At 42.0% G+C, this 19,228-nt stretch overlaps 1 protein-coding gene across 2 annotated transcripts in view; it reads right to left on the reverse strand.

Moving 5' to 3' along the window:
• Nucleotides 1-15,618, reverse strand: part of AOAH (acyloxyacyl hydrolase) — a 165,338-nt gene extending 149,720 nt beyond the window's left edge. Inside the window, exon 1 of one of the 2 annotated variants that reach the window (XM_035020912.1) lies at nucleotides 14,813-15,617. In XM_035020912.1, coding sequence (XP_034876803.1) covers nucleotides 14,813-14,939 — 127 coding nt within the window. In that variant the 5' untranslated portion in view covers nucleotides 14,940-15,617. Of the gene's footprint in view, nucleotides 1-14,812 lie in introns of both variants that reach the window. The other variant, XM_035020913.1, reaches the window with a different exon arrangement.
• Between the last annotated feature and the right edge of the window lie 3,610 nt (nucleotides 15,619-19,228).

The raw sequence follows: 19,228 nt of genomic DNA on the forward strand, positions 1-19,228 counted from the left end.
GAAACAGGACTCTTGCAAGTCTAATTATAATCATATCTGTGCTGGCTGGAAATGCAGCCACGGCAGAGAGCAGGTGAAAAGATTTCCCATTTGTCTGAAGCCCACGCTTCATGGAAAAGCCTGGAAAGCACTTGGCACTCCTCAGAGCCAGGGTCAGCATGACAATACTTCCTTTATGACCCTAAGTGGGGGCATAAATAATTCATCACATGGCTAGAGTGTGCCCTACAGTTTTCTTTTTCTATTTTTTTTAAGATTTTATTTATTTATTTAAGAGAGAGAGAGAGAGAGACAGAGAGAGCACGAGTCCGGTGAGAGGCAAAGAGAGAAGCAGACTCTCCACGGAGCAGGGAGCTGACGTGGGGCTTCCATCCCAGGACTCCGGGATATGACCTGAGTTGAAGGCAGATGCTTAACTGAGCCACCCAGGTGCCCCTGCCCTACAGTTTTCACAGTGTTTTGCATACATTATCATCTCATTCAAACTTCACAATAACTCCTAGATGTAGGAATTATTGATCTCATTTTATGGACCAGAAACAGACTCAGAGAGGTTAGGTACGTTGCCAAGTATATAGCTAGTAAGCAGGAGAGCTAGGACTGGAACAGGGTATGTACTGAGTTCCTTCTAGATGCAGGCACTATGCTGGGCTCTGAGCACATGCTGAAAACAAACCGATAGAGTTCCTGCCCTCTTAGAGATTATACTCTATTAGAGAAAAGTGATCGTAAACAAGTAAACAAAGAATTATAAATAATTCAGGTGCTATGAAGAAAAGGAACAGGGTGAAGTAGCAGAGGGTAATGAGGATGGGGGTGTTATAAACCTTAGCTAGAGCCAATAAAGAAGGCTTCTCTGTAGAATACACACAAAAAATAACTAATATAATGGAAAGGATCATGAGGAGCTGGGGCAAGTTTTGTAAGAGGTGGGGGCTGCTGACACCCACTTCATGGCATAAAACTAGGAAAGCCTGGCACCAGAACCCAGTGGTGAAAGATGAGGTGGGGGGAAAGGAAGAGGCCAGGTTTGAGGGATTTGTAGATTGCAAAAGAGCCAGGGATTTTTCCAGAAAGTGATGGGGAGCCATGACTGGGTTTTGTTGGAAGGAGCTACTGCTATCTGATCTATGTCTTTAAGTTACCATGCTGGCTGTCATGGGGAGGAAGGCCCTTAGGGGACAAAGGTGGGAGCAGAGAGAGGAAGTAGGAGGCTATTTTGTTCCTGGAGAGAGGTGATGGTGGATCGCAGAGAATAACAAGTGGCAGGGGGGACAGAGGAAAAACAGACCGATTCGGGATCTATTGTGGAGGTTCACCCGATACAATTTATTAATGAAGTGATGTGTGAAGGAAAGAAGTATGAGGAAAAGTGAGAATCAAAACTGACTCCTTTGTTCCTGGTTTGGGCCCAGGGAGGGGCAGAGCACAGGTCTGGGAGCCACGCCACACCTGGGTCCCTGAATCCCTGTTGGACTCACGTGACTTAGTACGTCCCACCTGCCTCCACAGTGCCCCTCAATTCTGTTCTCCTCAGATTTCTCTGCTTGGCTGGGAGCAGAGGACATGGCTTTACATGTTTACATTATTTCTCATGTTGGTGAAAAGAAAGGAAAATAGAAATGTATGAAAATGATCACTTACAATTATCCTACTCTCAGTCTGGTTTCCCTAAGCTATTAGTTACTAAGCCAAAGATGGTAGCAAACACCCAGGGAGGAAGAGGTGGGTGGGAGAAGAAGAAAAAAATGCAAGGGAGGGAAGAGAAGGAAGAAGCTACATTCCAGGAGAGAGTAGAAGAATGTGGGGGTCAGACAGACCTGGGCTCCCTTCCTCCTTCTATGACTTACGAGCTGATGTATTTGGAAGGACAGTTAATCTTTCTGAACCCAGATTTTGGCACTCATCAAACAGAATAATAATGCCCACTTGCACAGTACACTAAACATGGCCACGACTGTTTTGCACTTCTTCCCGTGAAGAGGGATGACCCACTTCCCAGTCTTCTGAATGAACCTGGCTTTGTAACCTGTGCACTGCGGAGGGAATGACAGCATGTCGGGTCTGAACCCAGACCTCAAGAAGCCCTGCAGCTTCCACTTTGGCCCTCTTAGAACTTTATAGCTGTGAGCTTGAGCCAGCCTGCTGGAGAGGCCATGGGAAGGGAAATCAAGGTGCCCAGCCAACAGCCTGCCAACGAGTAGATTTGTGAATGCGGGTATTCTAGATCACCCAGCCCCTGTCATTCCACCGTCTACCAGCTGAATACAGCAGCAGGAGGGAGCTCAGGAGATACCAGCGGGAGGACCCTCCCAACTGTGCCCAGCCCCAAATTGCCAGCCCACAGGACTGTAAGCTGATGAATGACTGTTGTAGAAGTGTGGAGCGGTTTGTAACTCAGCACAGGCTATCTGACACACTCGGCAAAATTGTCGTGAGGCTTAAGTGATCCAACACATAAAGATGCACATACTGTCTAGCAGAGTCGGCATTTAACAAATGCCTACTGTCAGTTTCTATTCCAACTGCTGAGACCATGGGGTGAAGATACAGTCTCCGTGACTCTTTTTATTTTATTTTATTTTTTAAGATTTTATTTATTTATTCATGAGAGACAGAGAGAGAGAGAGAGAGAGAGGCAGAGGGAGAAGCAGGCTTCCCGCTGAGCAGGAAGCCCGATGCGGGACTCGATCCCAGGACCCTGAGATCATGACCGGAGCCGAAGGCAGACGCTTAACCATCTGAGCCACCCAGGCGCCCGTCCGTGACTCTTTTTAAAATAGAAACTTGTCTTTGAAAAACATATTGTGGTATCGATAGCGTTTTTACTTTTCTATGGCCGAATTTGCTTTTATTGCCGATAGCTAGTATTTTCACTCCATTTCGGCAGATTAGGCTCTGTGGCCTAACCCGACCATCGCCTAGAACACCGTCTTTATGAGAAAATGCTCAGCGTGTTCCAAACTTCCAACTTTCGCAAGAACACTGGCAACGAGAGAGGGCAATTTCCTGGTGAGAGGCTGAGCACGTTCAAGGCTGAGCAGAGTGCCAAGTAATGGCGGTGAGAAGAAATAAGCAAACTGTGCTGAGAGATGCAGGATGGTTGGCTTGGCTAATTTCGAAATATATAAAACGCTAATAATAAAGAAATGAGAGTACAGACACAGGAGCCATCCCATCCTGTTATTAATTCAATGCATACTTATAAGCACCTGCTATGTGCTCAGAGGCTTAGGATACAGACGTGAATAAGTGAAGTCACAGACCAGGAGGGAAGCCTGATGACTAGAGAAACAGTCTAGTCCTGGCAGCCTGTAAGCGCTCTGGTACAGGGACCTGTTAATGTTTTGGAAGCACAGAAGAGGAAGAAACGAACTCTGCCTCGAGTAACCGGTGACAGTTTCCTGGAGAATTTGAGTGTTAAGAGAATGGGGGGACCTCATTCAACAGAAAAATGCAGGAAGGCCTTCGAGAAGAGAGGCGTAGCATTTTTAAAGACTTGGATATGAGAAAGAGAAGAGTTGGCCAAGACCCCAGGGTCTGTGGGAAAGACAGAGTGAGAGAGATAGGAAGAGACCCCATCTTGAGGACCCCTGAAGGGCAGACCACAGTGCATGGGCTCCAGATGCTCTAGAGTCTAGAGTATACACCAATGGTTTCAAATATTTTGCTTTGTACCCCATAAAGGAAATTTAAAAATCTATGTACCCCTTCCACATTTAATGGATGTTAAAGTATTATTAATGGATATCAATTTAAATAGTTGCAAAGAGTATAATTCTAGGCAGACTGTAAATATTAGAGTAGAAATCATACATTAATCTCTATGTATCCAAAGGAATCTAAATACTATAGTGATTTATTTTTATTTATTTATTTATTCATTTATTTATTTATTTAATTTATTTATTTATTTATTTTTTAAAGATTTTATTTATTTATTTGAGAGAGAGAGAATGAGATACAGAGAGCATGAGAGGGAGGAGGGTCAGAGGGAGAAGCAGACTCCCTGCCGAGCAGGGAGCCCGATGCGGGACTTGATCCCGGGACTCCAGGATCATGACCTGAGCCGAAGGCAGTCGCTTAACCAACTGAGCCACCCAGGCGCCCCACTATAGTGATTTATACCTACTCTCATCCCCTGAAAAAAAATAAGCTCAAACTCTTCTTTCACAGTGAGAAATTTATATTGATAATCCCTCTCCTTGAATTCATACTTCAATAAAAGTCTACTTCCTTGAATTTTTCTTCCACTATAGAATTTCATCCCAATGTAATATATTTTTATGGTTGAAAGTATTTTATTGATTGCACTGTTACACTTCTTAACACTAAAAATATGAGTAAAATTTAAATAAAAATTTTAATTTCCTGTGAATATAACTCTAAGTATTAAAAAATTCTTCTGGATAGAGTTGTCATTATTAGTAAAATTAACTTTTCTAAGCAGTATGTATTGCCAATTTGATGAACAATTCCTAAATAATAAAAGTAAAATTTTATTGGAATTGCACTTCTTAATGAGATGACTGGCCTTTTTGATTAGTACTTACATCTGTTGAAGAATAATACTTATTCATGTAAATAGGCAAGGCTCAGTATCATGTCTGTTCCCACTTTTCATTTTTAAAGAGGTAGGTGCTGAGAAAACATGTTTACTTAAGTAAATGGAAATGCAAGGACTTTTGATAGAGTGATGTCACTCAATTCTTTTACTCCTTCTGAGTTAAATGTCAAAAACCTTAAGGTGATCTATCATTGGAAATTATTCCAAATGGTCCATCATCTGACAACTCCATTAAGTGCCCCTTCAATCGTGTTGAAAGCAAAGAACTAGAAACCACCCGACTTGCAAAAACATTTGTTATCTAATCAATGGAGTCTTTCTCAATTTCTGGGAAGTATATTAAAATAAGAAAAAAGTTTTACTAAGACTTCTCTTTTAATTATACCTATTACAATTCACCTAGAGAGACCCTGTTAGAACTTAATATACTCAGAAAGGATTAGGATGTTGAAATATTGTTCTTTTCAATACTTTTGCCTATATAATATTTTAAGTAAAATCTTTTATCATAATGCAATTTTATATATTTTTGTCAAAGTTGGAGCTGCAGATTTAGTTCATCAGATTATGAGAAATATCCTCTGTATAATCCGAAATAGCAAAGTCAGACCTTATCATTAAAGGCATTAACTAGGGGCGCCTGGGTGGCTCAGTCATTAAGCGTCTGCCTTCAGCTCAGGTCATGATCCCAGGGTCCTGGGATCGAGCCCCGCATCGGGCTCCCTGCTCAGCGGGAAGCCTGCTTCTCCCTCTCCCGCTCCCCCTGCTTGTGTTCCCTCTCTCGCTGTGTCTCTCTCTGTCAAATAAATAAATAAAGTCTTAAAAAAAATAGTAAAAAAAAAAAGGCATTAACTAATCAGATTATCTTTCAGAAAATGTATGGCTTCATTTTTCTTTCACGTCTATATTTGAATTCTAAAAGAGATACTTAGAGATAGAAGATAGATGGATAGAAAAACAGATGAATGGGTGAGTAGGTGGGTAGGTGGATAGATGGATGGATGAATAGAAAGAAGGATAGACTGATGATGGGTGGAGGGATAGATAGGTAGATAGATGACAGTTGGATAGATAGAAATAATAGATGATCTTTGACTATGCCCAACAGTTTTTATGTACAAACCTACTTAACTTGAAAAATTTCCACCTGCTGGCAAAGACTTACTACTACCAAAGTTCTTACAAATGTTTTGTTGAAAAAAAAGTGTTCGATTTTAGATTGTCTTCTTAGCAATCCAGATTTAGAAATCAAACAAAACAATAAAATAAGATCCAAACCCCATAAATACATACCTAGACAATTTTGAAAGCAAATATAGCAAAATATCAATAGTGTTCATCTGGGTTTTGGGTTTACAGTTGATTTTATTCCTTTTTTTTTTTTTTAAAGATTTTCTTTATTTGAGAGAGAGAGAGAGAGCTTGAGAAGGGGGAAGGACAAAGGGACAAGTAGACTCCCTGCTGAGCACAGAGCCCAATTAGGGCTCAACACAGGGCTGGATCCCAGGACCCTGATATCATGACCTGAGCCCAAGTCAGATGTTTAACCAACTGAGTCACCCATGCACCCCACAGTTGTTTTATTCTTTAAAAATCTTCTTCAGTATTTTCTAAAATCTCTATGAAAGGCACATACTCCTTTATAATTAGAAAAAAAACAATAAATTATATTTTATCAAATAATTTCTCATTCAATAAGCTTTTTAATAGCTGCCCTTTACCTTACTAAGCTCTAGGAAAATGTGAAATGACATTTTCTAGAATACCTTCGTTTCAGCTCTCTGCTGAGTGTTTTTGCAAATGGTGTCTCATTTAATCCTCCTCCTCATGAGATTATTACTTCCCATTTTATGGATGAGAAATATGAGGCTCAGAGAAGTTAAACAACGTATATAAGGCCTTTTAAACAAGCAGTGATTCTACTGCTAACTGGCTAAGAGATTCTAATCCAGATCAGTTGAACCTTGAAATCTATATGCTTCTAAGTGTTACACTGAATATATTAAAATATGGGGTCTTGAAAGTGAACATTGTCAATAACATTAAAATAATCATTGCTATATTGAAATTTATATGATTTGTGCATATTTTCTCACAATATTCCTTTCACTTTCTAATGACATTTCCTGGAGAGCAAAATGTTTAAATTTAATGAGGCAATTTATAAATTTTTTCTGCTTATATAGCCCTTTTGATGTCATATTTAAGAATCTTTGAATCCAAAGTCACAAAGATTTTCTTCTACATTTTCTTCTAGAAGTTTCATAGCTTTAGCTCTTACCTTGAGACCTATGATCTATTTTGAGTTAATAATTGTGTGTGATTTGAAATAAGCAATCAGATAATGTCACTTCTCCAACAATGGTTTTCAAAATTTTTGACTATTCTAGTTTCTTTGTATTTTCATTAAATTTTAGGATCAGTTTACCAGTTCTTACCAAAAAAAGATGTTAGGATTTTGATTGGAGTTGTGTTTAGTTCATAGGTCACTTTGGGGAGCACTGCTATCTTAACAGCACTGAGTCTTCCAATCCATTACCATGATGCTTCTCTCCATTTCTGTAAAGCATGCTTTCGTTTCTCTCAACAATGGTTTCTAGCTTTCAGTATAGAGTAATTGAATTCCTTTTGTTAAATTTATTCCTAGGTATTTTTTTATTATATTGTGAATGGAATTGTTTCCTTAATTTCAATTCTTGAAAATTTATTGTTAATATAAACAAATATAATTGGTTTTTATATTAATCTTGAATCCTGCAATCTTATTAAACTTTCCTACTCATTATAGTCATTTTATTGTAGATACCTTAGGATTTTCTATTCAGGGTCATGCTGTCTGAAAATAAAGACAGTTTTACTTATAAAGGCAGTTTTACTTATTCCTTTCCAATTTGCTGGCTTCTCTTATTTTTATTTCTTTATTAAACTGAATAGAATTTTCAATAAAAATTGAAAGTAGTGAGAGTGGACATCCTTCCTATGTTCCTGATCTTAGGAGGAAAGCATTCAGTCTTCCATCATTAAATATGAAGCTTGCAGTAGGGTTCTCGTAGATGTCCTTTATCAGGTTAAGAAAGCTCCTTTTTATTTTATTATTTATTGAGTGTTTTTGACATGGATGGGTGATAGATTTTGTCAAATCATGTTTCTCTTTCTTTTGGGATGCTAATGTAGTTATAGCTTCTACTAATTCACTATATTCCATTAATTGATTTTCAGATGTTAAAATAACTGTGTATATCTAGAATAAATCCCACTTGGTCATGGTGTATAATTCATTTTATATGTTGCTGAATTCAGTTTGTTAATATTTTGTCAAGGATTTTTGCCAATTTTGGATTTTTCTTGTAGCATAAGTGTTTAAAGTTTTAAATTTTCCTCTAAGCACTGATTTAGCTACATTCCATAAAATTTGATATATTGTATTTTCATTTTCATTTAAGCCAAACTATTTTCTAATTTCCCTATGATTTCCTCTTTTATCTGTTTTTTAAAAAGAAGTGTTGTCTTATTTGCACACATTGCTTTTTTTTTCCAGATTTCTTTTTTTTTTTTAAAGTTTTTTTTTTTTTTTTTTGACAGAGAGAGACATGGCGAGAAAGGGAACACAAGCAGGGGGAGCGGGAGAGGGAGAAGCAGGCTTCCCGCTGAGCAGGGAGCCCAATGCGGGGCTCGATCCCAGGACCCTGGGATCATGACCTGAGCCGAAGGCAGACGCCTAACGACTGAGCCACCCAGGCGCCCCCCTATTGTTGATTTCTAATTTAACTGCAAAAATGTTTGTATGATTTCAGATTTTAAAAATGGATTGATACTGGTCTTATTGTCAAGTATATGGTCTATAATGGACAATGTGCCATGTATAGTTAAAAAATAATGTGTACTTTGCTGTAGGTGAATGGAGTGTTCTATAGATGTTAGTTGGGTCAAGTTAGTTGTTAGTGTTGTTCAGGTCTTCTATAACCTTACTTACTTTTTGTCCCCTTGTTCTATCAGTTACAGAGGGAGGAACATTGACATTTTCAACTGTATTGTTGAACTATCTTTCTTTTGAAATTTTTAATTAAATTTTTAAATTTTTGTGTTTTGGGGCTCTGTTATTAAGTGTATGTACATTTACAATTGTCACTTCTTTCTTGATATATTGACCTCTTTATCATTATGGAAGATACTTCTTTGTCTTAGGATTGTTTCTTTTTTTTTCTTTTTTTTAAGAGAGAACGAGCATGAGCAGGGGAGTGATGGAGGGAGAGAGAGAGAGAATCCCAAGCAGGCTCCACACTCAGTATCGAGAGCTGGATGTGGGGCTTGATCCCATGACCCTGAGATCATGACCTGAGCTGAAATCAAAAGTTGGACACCCAACTGAGTGAGCCCCCAGGCACCTCAGGATTATTTCATATCTTAAAGTATGTTTTGTCTGATAATAATTTATTTATTCCAACTATCTTACATTAAACCCATTTGTCTCTGAATCTAAAGTGTGTCTCTAGGAGACAGAATATAGTTAGATCTTGCCTTGTTTATCTATTTGATCAATCTGTCTTTTGATTGGCATGTGTTGTTCATCTACATAGGTCAGAGCTATGTAAATAGCTACATAAATAGACAGATGGAAACATCATAACTGTACAGGGATTTTACTCTGCTTAATGCTTTGTAACATTCTTTTCTTTCCTCTTTCCCATAGTATATTTGATCTATGTTCTAGTTTCACCCTCCTCCCCAGAATGTATTCATATTCTTCCTGAAGAAAAGCATACTGTTGAGTTCTTTTGGTTTTGCTCACTTTGTGACCTTTCCCCAAAGTTGTGGTTTTCTCTCTCTGGAGTGTTTTTGGGGTCTTTCTCTTCAGAGTTGTGAGCCCAGAACAATCCAGGAAAAAAAGGCAAATGTAGATGTAGTAAAGTTGAGATGATCGGAAACCTACCATTGTGCTAAGGTTGGGGTTAAATTCTATGATAATTTAAAAATAAAAGTAGGGGAATTGAGGAGAGGAGAAGGTGTGAAAAGTGGGGGACAAAGTGCAGGGGGCTGAGCTGGGAACCAGGGGGTGACCCTCTAGAGCAGTTCGGTCTGCAGGACCCGGAAAGTGGACGTGAGCCGCGGGTCCTCCATGAGTGACCGCGTTGCTGAGATAAGCCCCAGAGCTACACCAGCCGTGACACCCCACTTGGGAGCTCTGGGGGCTGGGGACAGAGGCGCACCCTCAGAGGCCGAGAACTTAAATGGCAGAGGGGTACATAAGCCCTTCTGCAGAACTGAGACCAACCCTCAGAAAGGAAAGAAGAGAACCCTGAAGGGGTGGGGAGGATAAATTTAAACACAGAAGGGCTAAGATGAAGTGTTTAAGCAGTGGTGGCTTAGGAACAAGTGTTCAGTTACAGAGAAAAAGAGAAAATGAAATTTCTGGATATAAAATTTTGATCATAAATTTTCAAACTTCTCTGCCAGCTCTGTCTAAATCTTTCCTAGTTTTGTCAGTGACACTGTCATCTTACCACTCATCACTTTCTCTTTATCATTCAAACTATAAAGTCACCTCTGACCACTCTGTGTGGGACGCCAGGGCTGGGGGGTGGGGAGAGGGGGATTTAACGGGCTCTGAAGCTGTTTTGTAAATTTAACCAAACGTGAATGAGGGGGGAGAAAGGTGGTTTTTTGTTTTTTGTTTTTTTTAAAAACCTTTTAGAAGGCTTCCTGAGCACCACATAGTGGTTTAAATAAATAAATAAATCCCCTCAAAACCCAATGAATTAATTTAAAATGTCAATGATTTAAAAACATAAAGATTACTTTGCCCCTAAATCACCCATGTAAAGAAAACGGTGTTTTGCAGAAATGAACGTGGCTTATTATTGATTCCATAACATTTGGAAAGTGGCAGAAAGAGGCACTGCTTGTTCACAGACAGTGGAATCAGCGTTTGCTTAGTGATCAAATGGGATGTACAGTTCCATGCAAACAAATTATGGTAAATTGGGAGAGGGGCCACTGGGGCTTTGCACAGCTGGATTTCGGAATCTGTTTAAGACCATGCCCTCCAGGTCTGCCGGTTGGTCCCTACTACAAAGACTCCTTTTGGGTCTGAAGCTGAAGTTGTTTGTTTACACAGGGATGTTGGTTCACTCACTCAGTAACTTCTGTGGTGGTTTCTCTTAGAGTATCTCTCCAGTCACAGCAATCCCCACTTCCGTGAGAGGTGTCTTCTCTGACAAACACATCTGTGCAGTAAGCTCTCCTCACTGCCACCTGCCCCTTACTCAGTGGTCTAAAGATTTGACCCAGATTCTTGGATTAACAACGAGAAGGAGAGTCCATCTCTGTGTGTGCTGAATGACTGCAGGCAAACTCTGGACTGGGGGGGGCATGATCTGCCAAAGGGCCTAGAGCAAGAAAACCAGCTGGTCTGTAGGGTCAGAGATGAAGGCAGTACCAGGAGGCCAGAGAGAACTCCCTGGGGCCCTGGCAGCCAACCTTTTTTGGATCCTGGCTCACTGTTTAGAAAAACAGAGTCAGCTCTATTTTTCTGCCTTTTGGTTCTAAAATTCATTCTTGGGATTCTCCTAAGAAAATGTCTTCCTTTTTCTTTTTGCTTACCCTAGCTCAACTCAAGTTAATTCCTGTTACTTACAACCCCAAGAGTTATACTCAGAGTTACCAAAACCCAATGTTTGGGAAACAAGGTAAGGGGATGGGCACATGACAAAAGGAAGACAATAGTTAAAACAACAATTTTTTAAAATATGGGATTTAGATATGACACAAAACGCACAACAGACAAAATAGAAAAAATAGATAAATTGGACTTCATCAAGATGTAAAACTTTTGCACTTCCAAGGATACCATCAAGAAAGGGAAGAAACCCCTTCAGAACGGGAGAAAGTATTTACAAATCGTATATTTGATAAGGGATATATATCTAGATTATATAAAGAACTTTTACAATTCAACAATAAAAAGACAGTAACCCAATTTAAAAATGGGCAAATGAGGGGTGCCTGGGTGGCTCATTCAGTTAGGCGTTTGACTTTTGATTTCCTCTCAGGTCATGATCTCAGGGTCTTGGGATCGAGCCCTGCGTCAGGCTCCAGCTCCAGGCTCAGCGTCGAGTCCCCTAGAGATTCTCTCTCTCCCTCTCCCTCTGCCCCTCCCCACCTCGTGCTCTCTAAATAAACAAATAAAATCTTAAAAATAAAAGGGCAAGTGACTTAAATAGACATTTTGTCAAAGAAGGTATGTAAATGGTCAATAAGCATGAAGATGTTCAACATCATTATCATTTTGGGAAATTCACATCAAAACTAGAATGAGGTATCCATCCATATCCACTAGGATGACTATAATAAGAAAGCTGGGTAATAACAAGGGATCGGTAAGGTTGTGGGGAAATCGTACCCTCATGCACTGAGGGTAGAGATGTAAAACAGTGCAGCAGCTCTAGAAAACAGTCTGACAGGTCCTCAAAATGTTACCATATGACCTGGAAATTCCACTCCTAGGTATATACCCAAGAGAAAAGAAAACAAATGTCCACACAAAAACCTCGTACATGGATATTTGCAGCAGAATTATTCAGAATCGCTAAGAACTGCAAACAACCCCTATGTCCATCAACAATGACTAGATAAACCATGTGGGGCATATCCAGACAATGAACTATTATTCATTCATAAGAAGAAATGAAGTTGGTACATGCTACAGCCTGGATGAACCTTGAAAACATTATGCTAAGTCAAAGAAGTCTATAACAAAAGACCATGTATCATATTATTCCATTTATATGAAGTGTTCATTGAGACCCCCTTTAGGGGCTGAAGAAAGGAGATGGGGAGCGACTGCTAATAAATATTGGGTTTCTTTTTAGCCTGATAAAAGTGTTTGAAGTAAATATTGATGATCAATACACAGCTTATGAATATGCTTAATAAACATTATACTTTAAAGGGGGTAAACTTTATAGTATGTGAATTATATCTCAACAATGCTAGAAAATAAAATTTTATTTAAAAAAATGTGGGGAAGAAATATATTGCCCCAACCTAATCCCTTAAAAAAACCGTAATCACACTTATAGTGAAATCTAAGGCAAGTTTTAACTGGCTGTGTAAACTTGGCCAAGTTGCTTATTTCTCTAAGTCTCAATTGTTTCTCCTGCCAAGTGGGAATAATGATGATATATCCCATAAGGTCATTTTAATGATTAAATGAGGTAGTTCATATAAATCAATAGAAAATGGCAGAAGTGATGCTGTCTGAGGTGAAAGGCCATCTTCTTTCTACTGTGTAATGATGCCCACTGTCCTGAAAGGGGTAAGAATTTCAGACTCTGACCGCTCAGTTGGATGATCAGAAATCCAACTGGCTGATCCACTTTTCTCAAGGAGATTTTTGTTGCCCAGCGCCTTTCAAGAGGGAGGTAATGGCAATGGGATCTTTGAGACCCCTGCAGCTTCCTTCTTTGACCAGCAACACTTGGGTAGAAACATTTCTAAAATTCTAACCCTTTACCCCACTCCTCCTCTTTTTCACCCAGCTTATACTTTCACCTTCCTCTGGCTGACTTTATGAACATGATGAGGTTCTTGCAGTCAGCAGTTGTTTGCTTTGAAATGACCAGCCTTTGCTCTGTGCTTCTGGGCTTTCTGCTGGCTCTCCCATGGACACTGCGGTTTATAGGGTTCCTGGGAAGTGGGGTATTACCGCGTGCACTAAGCACCCAGTTTGTCTTTCACTTTAAAGAACTGTAATCAGAACTGTAATGAGAACTGATTCTCATTTTTTCCCCCTAAACTGGACAGTCAATTCCTGAGGACAGAGGCATTTTAGAAATTATGGTTATTCACCTTTGTATCTCTAGCTCGGAGTGCAGGCCCTGGCATGTGGTGGCCATTCCATGACCATGAGGCGAGTGGACACGGAGGAAAGTGCCTTTGTGCCAGTGGATTTGAAGTCAGATCATCCTGCTTTTTCACCAGAAAGGAGCAGAAGCCCCGCCAGCATCCCTTCTCTTCTCCTGCCTCCTCCACGGTGCTCTTCCTCTTACTACCAGCTGTGAATGAGCTTCCCTCACTGCTTCCTAAGACACACCCCGCGTTTGGACCTGTAAACCAGAGCACCCCCAGATTCCCTTTTAGGAGATAACCCCTCCCCCTGTTGCTGGGACTGTTGGTGTTAAGGGCTCGCACCGAGTGTCTCTGTAGGCATTGCCCCCACGCAAGGGAGCTCCCCACTGGGGTCAGTTCATAGCAGTGCCTGTTCAGTGTGGCAGTTCCAGGGTCTAGACCCACCTCAGACCACTCTGAAGAGCCATTTGGCTCCAGAATTCTCTGTGGGATTGACAGAGAGAGAGAGAGAGAGAGGCTATAGCATAGCCCATATTTTCCTCCTACCTATTCCTGCTGCTTCACCCTCTTCATGGTGTTTTCCCCAAAAGCACACCTCTATAAACTCCCCTGTGCACAAATTTCTGAGTCTGTTTCTCGAAGGAACCAATCCAAACAGTGAGACCCCAGCTGGAACCGCCTGTAGCCCCTGGCTCAGCACAATCAGGGCCGAGTCAATGTTGATCACATGCCGGCCTCGTCCTGCACTCGCCTTTCTTCTTACCGTGAGGACAGGTCAACACCTCGAGGCAGAGTTAGCCAGAAGTTGTGACCTGGGGAAATGGGTGCTAAACCATCATCAAACCTAACCAGCAACAGACTCCCTGAGCTCTTGGGGCCATGGACTATTTGCATAAGAAACCAAAGGAACCCCCATGGCTAACGAGAAGGGCCACAAATTCCTCGACACTCCCCGCGAAAAGGAGGGAACAATGTCCCCTACCATTGAGTCTGAGTGGAGAGATCAGGACCACCTGAGCAGTAGAAAATGGCAGAAGTGATGCTGTCTGAGGTGAAAGGCCATCTTCTTTCTACTCTGTGATGGTGCCCACTGTCCTTCTGAAAGGGGTAAGAGTTTCAGACTCTTACAAGGGTTGCCCATCCAAGAGAAAAAAAATTCCAATCACCAACGAGGTGGAGGGCTTTTACAACTAATTCAAACGAGTAATTGTGTAGAGTACTTATGTGCCGTCGTGTGAATGCTCACTCTCGGGCTCAAAGGTTTTTTGTGTTGGTGAGGTTACTGGCACCCAACTTGGAATTCATAGCTATTGACGTCATTAAATAGGTGACTTGCTACGCAAAGTATTTGACCCCATTGTTGTGTCCGCCTGAAAAATATACAAAATGCTTACTTACCCACACAGGTGTGGCCACTGGAGTGTCTGGCGCTGGGCTGGTCGTCAGAGGCTGGAGAGGCCGACGTGTGAAGGGGCAGGAGTAAGAACAGGGTTGTCGCCAAAAGGATATTCCAGAGGGACGTCATCTCAGAAGCGTGCACCAGGAGAGACCAGCCTGGCTACAGAGGCTGCCCACCGAGGGACACTGAAGCCGGGGCCACGGAAGCTTCTCTTCCGCTCTTTGACCCCCCCACACACTCCCCACACTCTCACATATACACACTTTTCATATGTGTGAAGAGACTAGAAAAACATACAAACACTCACAGACCCACTCCTTCCTCTTGCAGAACCGAGAGAGAGAGAGAGAGAGAGAGAGAGAGAGAGAGAGAGCGAGCGTGTGCACCAGATGCTTGCGCCCGGAAAGAGCTTCAAGGAGTCCCTGGGAGGCAGGTTTTTTGAGTTAAAAAGTGCTTCGAAAGGACAAACCCAAGTGGCAGCAACAGCAACATCGTGCCCTTCTGTGCTCGCCAGCTGAAGTCAGTAAGAAGCCAGGGGAACCTCGAGGCTTGCTGGAATCCTCCTGGGGGCTGTTAGGAGGCCCTTCCCCTTTTGCTCTTGCAAAACGAAACAAAACTAAAACTGAAGAAAAAAAACCAAACAAACCACAAACACACAACCTGTAGCAATGTGACCAGCAACGTCTACACATTATAGAAATTATAATTTGCTCTATTCAGAAGTTATCTAGTTTTGCTCTAAGTAATTTTGTATGGTAAGATCGAGCTCCTTATTCTGTTGCTAAAGAATATTCTGGTCAGGTAGTTCTTTTCCCCTGGAGAAGTTGGGTTATTCCTCCGAGGGTCAAGTTTTCTCAGGGCCTTCAGTCTGGTGTGCAGGAAATAAGGAATAGAGACAGTAATGTGCAGTCAGCACGGCTGGATTTTAAATCTAATGAGAAGAAGGATGTGCTGGAATTAACCTGGTCATATTTACTTGGCTGTGTGTGATGCATCTCTTTCCTCCAGAATTTCAAAACATGTTTATATTCCCCACCTGTAGATGATTTGTTCATTTTTTTAAGAGACTGACTTTCTGTTTTGAAGATGAGAACAGAATGCTGTTTTTCTGGGGTTTTGGGAGGAACTGAACCAGATCTTAGATAGAGAAAAGACATATAACCTAAGTGCTTTGTTCTGAAACAGGATACAGCAAAGTCGTATGCCATTCTCAGACAAGATAAGGGGATTGGGCCAACGTACCACAATCTAGATAAGCCTGGGAGATCCTGCAATTTTTACTCTCCTTGTTGAGGCTCTGAGGAAAGCTTATTATAAAATTCACGAAATATTGTGAAAGCTATCAGACTTGGTAGAGAGCTCTCCTTCTCCTCCTCCTGCTTTTATTCAAGGAATGGCATTGAAAATAGCAGGCAGAATTTTAGAGTTGTATTCTTTCCAGGATGTAGGAAATCCCAGTTTTTATGGTTTAAAGATTTCTTTGTAAGCATTAGCTTAATAAATGCCAATTTGTCAAATTTCTGAATCTGCAGCAGTGATATCACATGCCAGGGTGTTTCCCTGCTTATGTCCCGGGACAGGGTGGACCAACAGACACCATGGATGACCTTGGTCACCATGGGCCTGTGACGTCCTTTGAGGCTGGTCCTCAAGGTCCCTGACCCTGTGATCAAGGAAAGCTCTGGAGGTCACCAGGACCACCACAGGGGGCAGGGCCTAGAGAAGTTCTAGAGACTTCCCGGGTACCTGGCAAGAAGAGAGTGCTTAGTAAATCAAATCTTTGGTTATTATTCCAGCAGGAGTGTGATGAAATCTGCACGCCAGGCCAGCCTTGGAGAGGAGGATAAGACACCCATGCTAGATGCAGGCCAAGGTGTGGGGAAACGGCATGGATTGGAGGAGGCAGCCTCTATTGAATGCTTTCTGTGCGCTAGGCAGCACTCCAGGAAGACACAGTCTCTTTTGCTAACCCATAGGTTGGTGAGGAATCTTCAGGCAGCTTCCAGAAGAGAATTTGGCACAGGTTCTGGGCTTCCTGAGGTTCTTTTGGTCTAGATTTATAGCTGTGAGCAGGCTGTAAGCAGGCCTCTCGGGGTGAGAGGAATTTCTCAGCCTAACGCTGAATGCGAGTTTTCAGCCTTGGTCAATGTGTGTGGGACACAGGCAGTTCTGCCTACAAAACCGACCCCCACCCAGGAACAGTGAACCCGGAGGCAACCTGGGGTGCTCAGGCTTGTGGCCTGGCCAAACTGGGAATTCCTGGCTTAGCTGAGCAGCACCAAGCAAGTCCCTTACCATTTCCAGCGATGAGATTCCTCAGCTGTGTGGGTATGTCAGTCATACCTGACACATGGTAGGTTTTCCACAGACTGATTTTCATGCTTGAAGGTCAAATTCTTACTGGGCAGGGTCAAAAGAGGAAAACAGAAATCAGGAAGTGATTTTTGCTAATTAATGCCAAAGTAAATGCATGCGCAGACTCCCCCAGCAAAACCTTTCTGTCACCAAGTGGGGGGTTCCTCAAGGCATCCCTCAGACTGGCTGCTTTCATGTCCCCCCGCAGGGCTGCCTTTGTCCGTTGAGCATTGAGAGCACAAGACCTAGGATCTCTGCGCAACTTGCTGAAGGGCCCTGGATCTGCCCGTGGCTATAATAACTAGCTGGACCCTGGACAATGTCTCTAGGGGACTCCTGCTATCAGATGCTCCAATTCAGGTTTTCTCAATATCTGCTGTGGGGAATGAGATTTCTTCCTTGCAACATTTTGTTACTTTACTTGGGGAGTTTCAAACCACAGTCCCTGTAGCAGAAGGCTGAGGGTTTATAATTCCCAAATGCTACACCTGTGGTTCTGGTTTGTTCCGTCTGAATATGCTTCCTGATTATTTTTTGACCTGCATTGGCCTCCACCATCTCATTCACAGCAAGTCCCTTAATCAGGAAAAAAAAAAATGACCTAGACGGCAGGAGATACTGTAAAAGCTGGTGCTGTCACAAAAGCATACCTTTCCTTTGACTTTCTCCTCTTCCTGACACCAGGGATCCCTCTCTTGGCTTTTGGCTTCCCAGGATTCTCTGCGGTGGTGCTCGGTTCAGACCCACCAACCCCAGATGCTTTGCTGACCCGCTCCTCCCCAGTCAGAGCTTATTTATTCTAGCTTTAGCCCATCCTCTTTCTGTTCCGTGCTAGGGAAATAGTAAATTAATCCACAACAAGGCTGCCCATCTGCTAATTAAAAGAGTTATGAATTTAGGAGGGGGGACCTACATTTTCATTGTGGCTTCACGATTTCCTAGCTGGGTGCCTTTGGACAAGTGGGTCCACCTCTCTGGGATTAGTTGCTGTCACTGCAAAATGGGTCATATGATGCCAATATTATAGAAAAATTCCTAGCATTAAAGAGACAATGAGAGCGAAAAAAACCTACCACTAAATGTTGGAGAAATTTATTTATTTATTATTATTATTTTTTTAAAGATTTTATTTATTTATTTGAGAGAGAGCATGAGAGGGAAGAGGGTCAGAGGAAGAAGCAGACTCCCTGCTGAGCAGGGAGCCCGATGCGGGATTCGATCCAGGGACTCCAGGATCATGACCTGAGCTGAAGGCAGTCGCTTAACCAACTGAGCCACCCAGGTGCCCTAAATGTTGGAGAAATTTAAAGCTAACAATCAATTAACATTATCCTTCTCAAGTAATATTGGAATTTTAACATGCTTTGTACATTTTCTGAGGGCATTTAAAGGGATTTCCATTTCAGTAAAGCACGTAAGTAGGTGCAAAGTTGGAATTCAGAAAGCCCCAGGGGAGTGGCCAGCCACAGGTCCTGGTTGGAGGGGGGAGACTTGTGATGCACGTGAGTAGTAAACACAGAGCGGGCACTGGGTGAGAGTGTGGAGACCAGTAACGCCTCTCCGAGATGTATGCTGGTAGCTTCCAGCAGGAAGAGCCATGCACCAGGAGATAAACCAGTGATCCTCTAGCTATGGGTGGCCCAGCAATGGTGCAAAGCAACCTAGACACACAACAGGATGTGCACTCTGACACTCCCCACAAACCCCACACACTCATTCACACACTTGCAGGGTCTTGAGATTTTTAGAGATATGTATCTGGCAGGGCTATGCCATTTATAACCACAGCCTTCTAAGGAGGGTGCATTCTATTAGATATCACTTGTTTTATCTGTTGGGCACCTGATGAAAGTTTGGGAAAGGAGCTGTGGTTAGTGAACTACTTTTCATTAGCAAGGCAGAAGAATTTGGACATAATCCGGAAGGAAGAGGGTAGGAACAGAGAAATGAGAGTGAAGGGAGAAGTGGGACAGATGAGACGCTAGCATCTTTCTGGCTAGAAAACCAAGAGAGAAGTGCTGGAAAGTGGGGTGGCAAAAGACTGAGCTAATAGAAAGGTC

The sequence above is a fragment of the Mirounga leonina genome, unplaced genomic scaffold, assembly GCF_011800145.1.
Source record: "Mirounga leonina isolate KUSES-001 unplaced genomic scaffold, KU_Mleo_1.0 Mir_174, whole genome shotgun sequence".
Lineage (NCBI taxonomy): Eukaryota > Metazoa > Chordata > Mammalia > Carnivora > Phocidae > Mirounga > Mirounga leonina.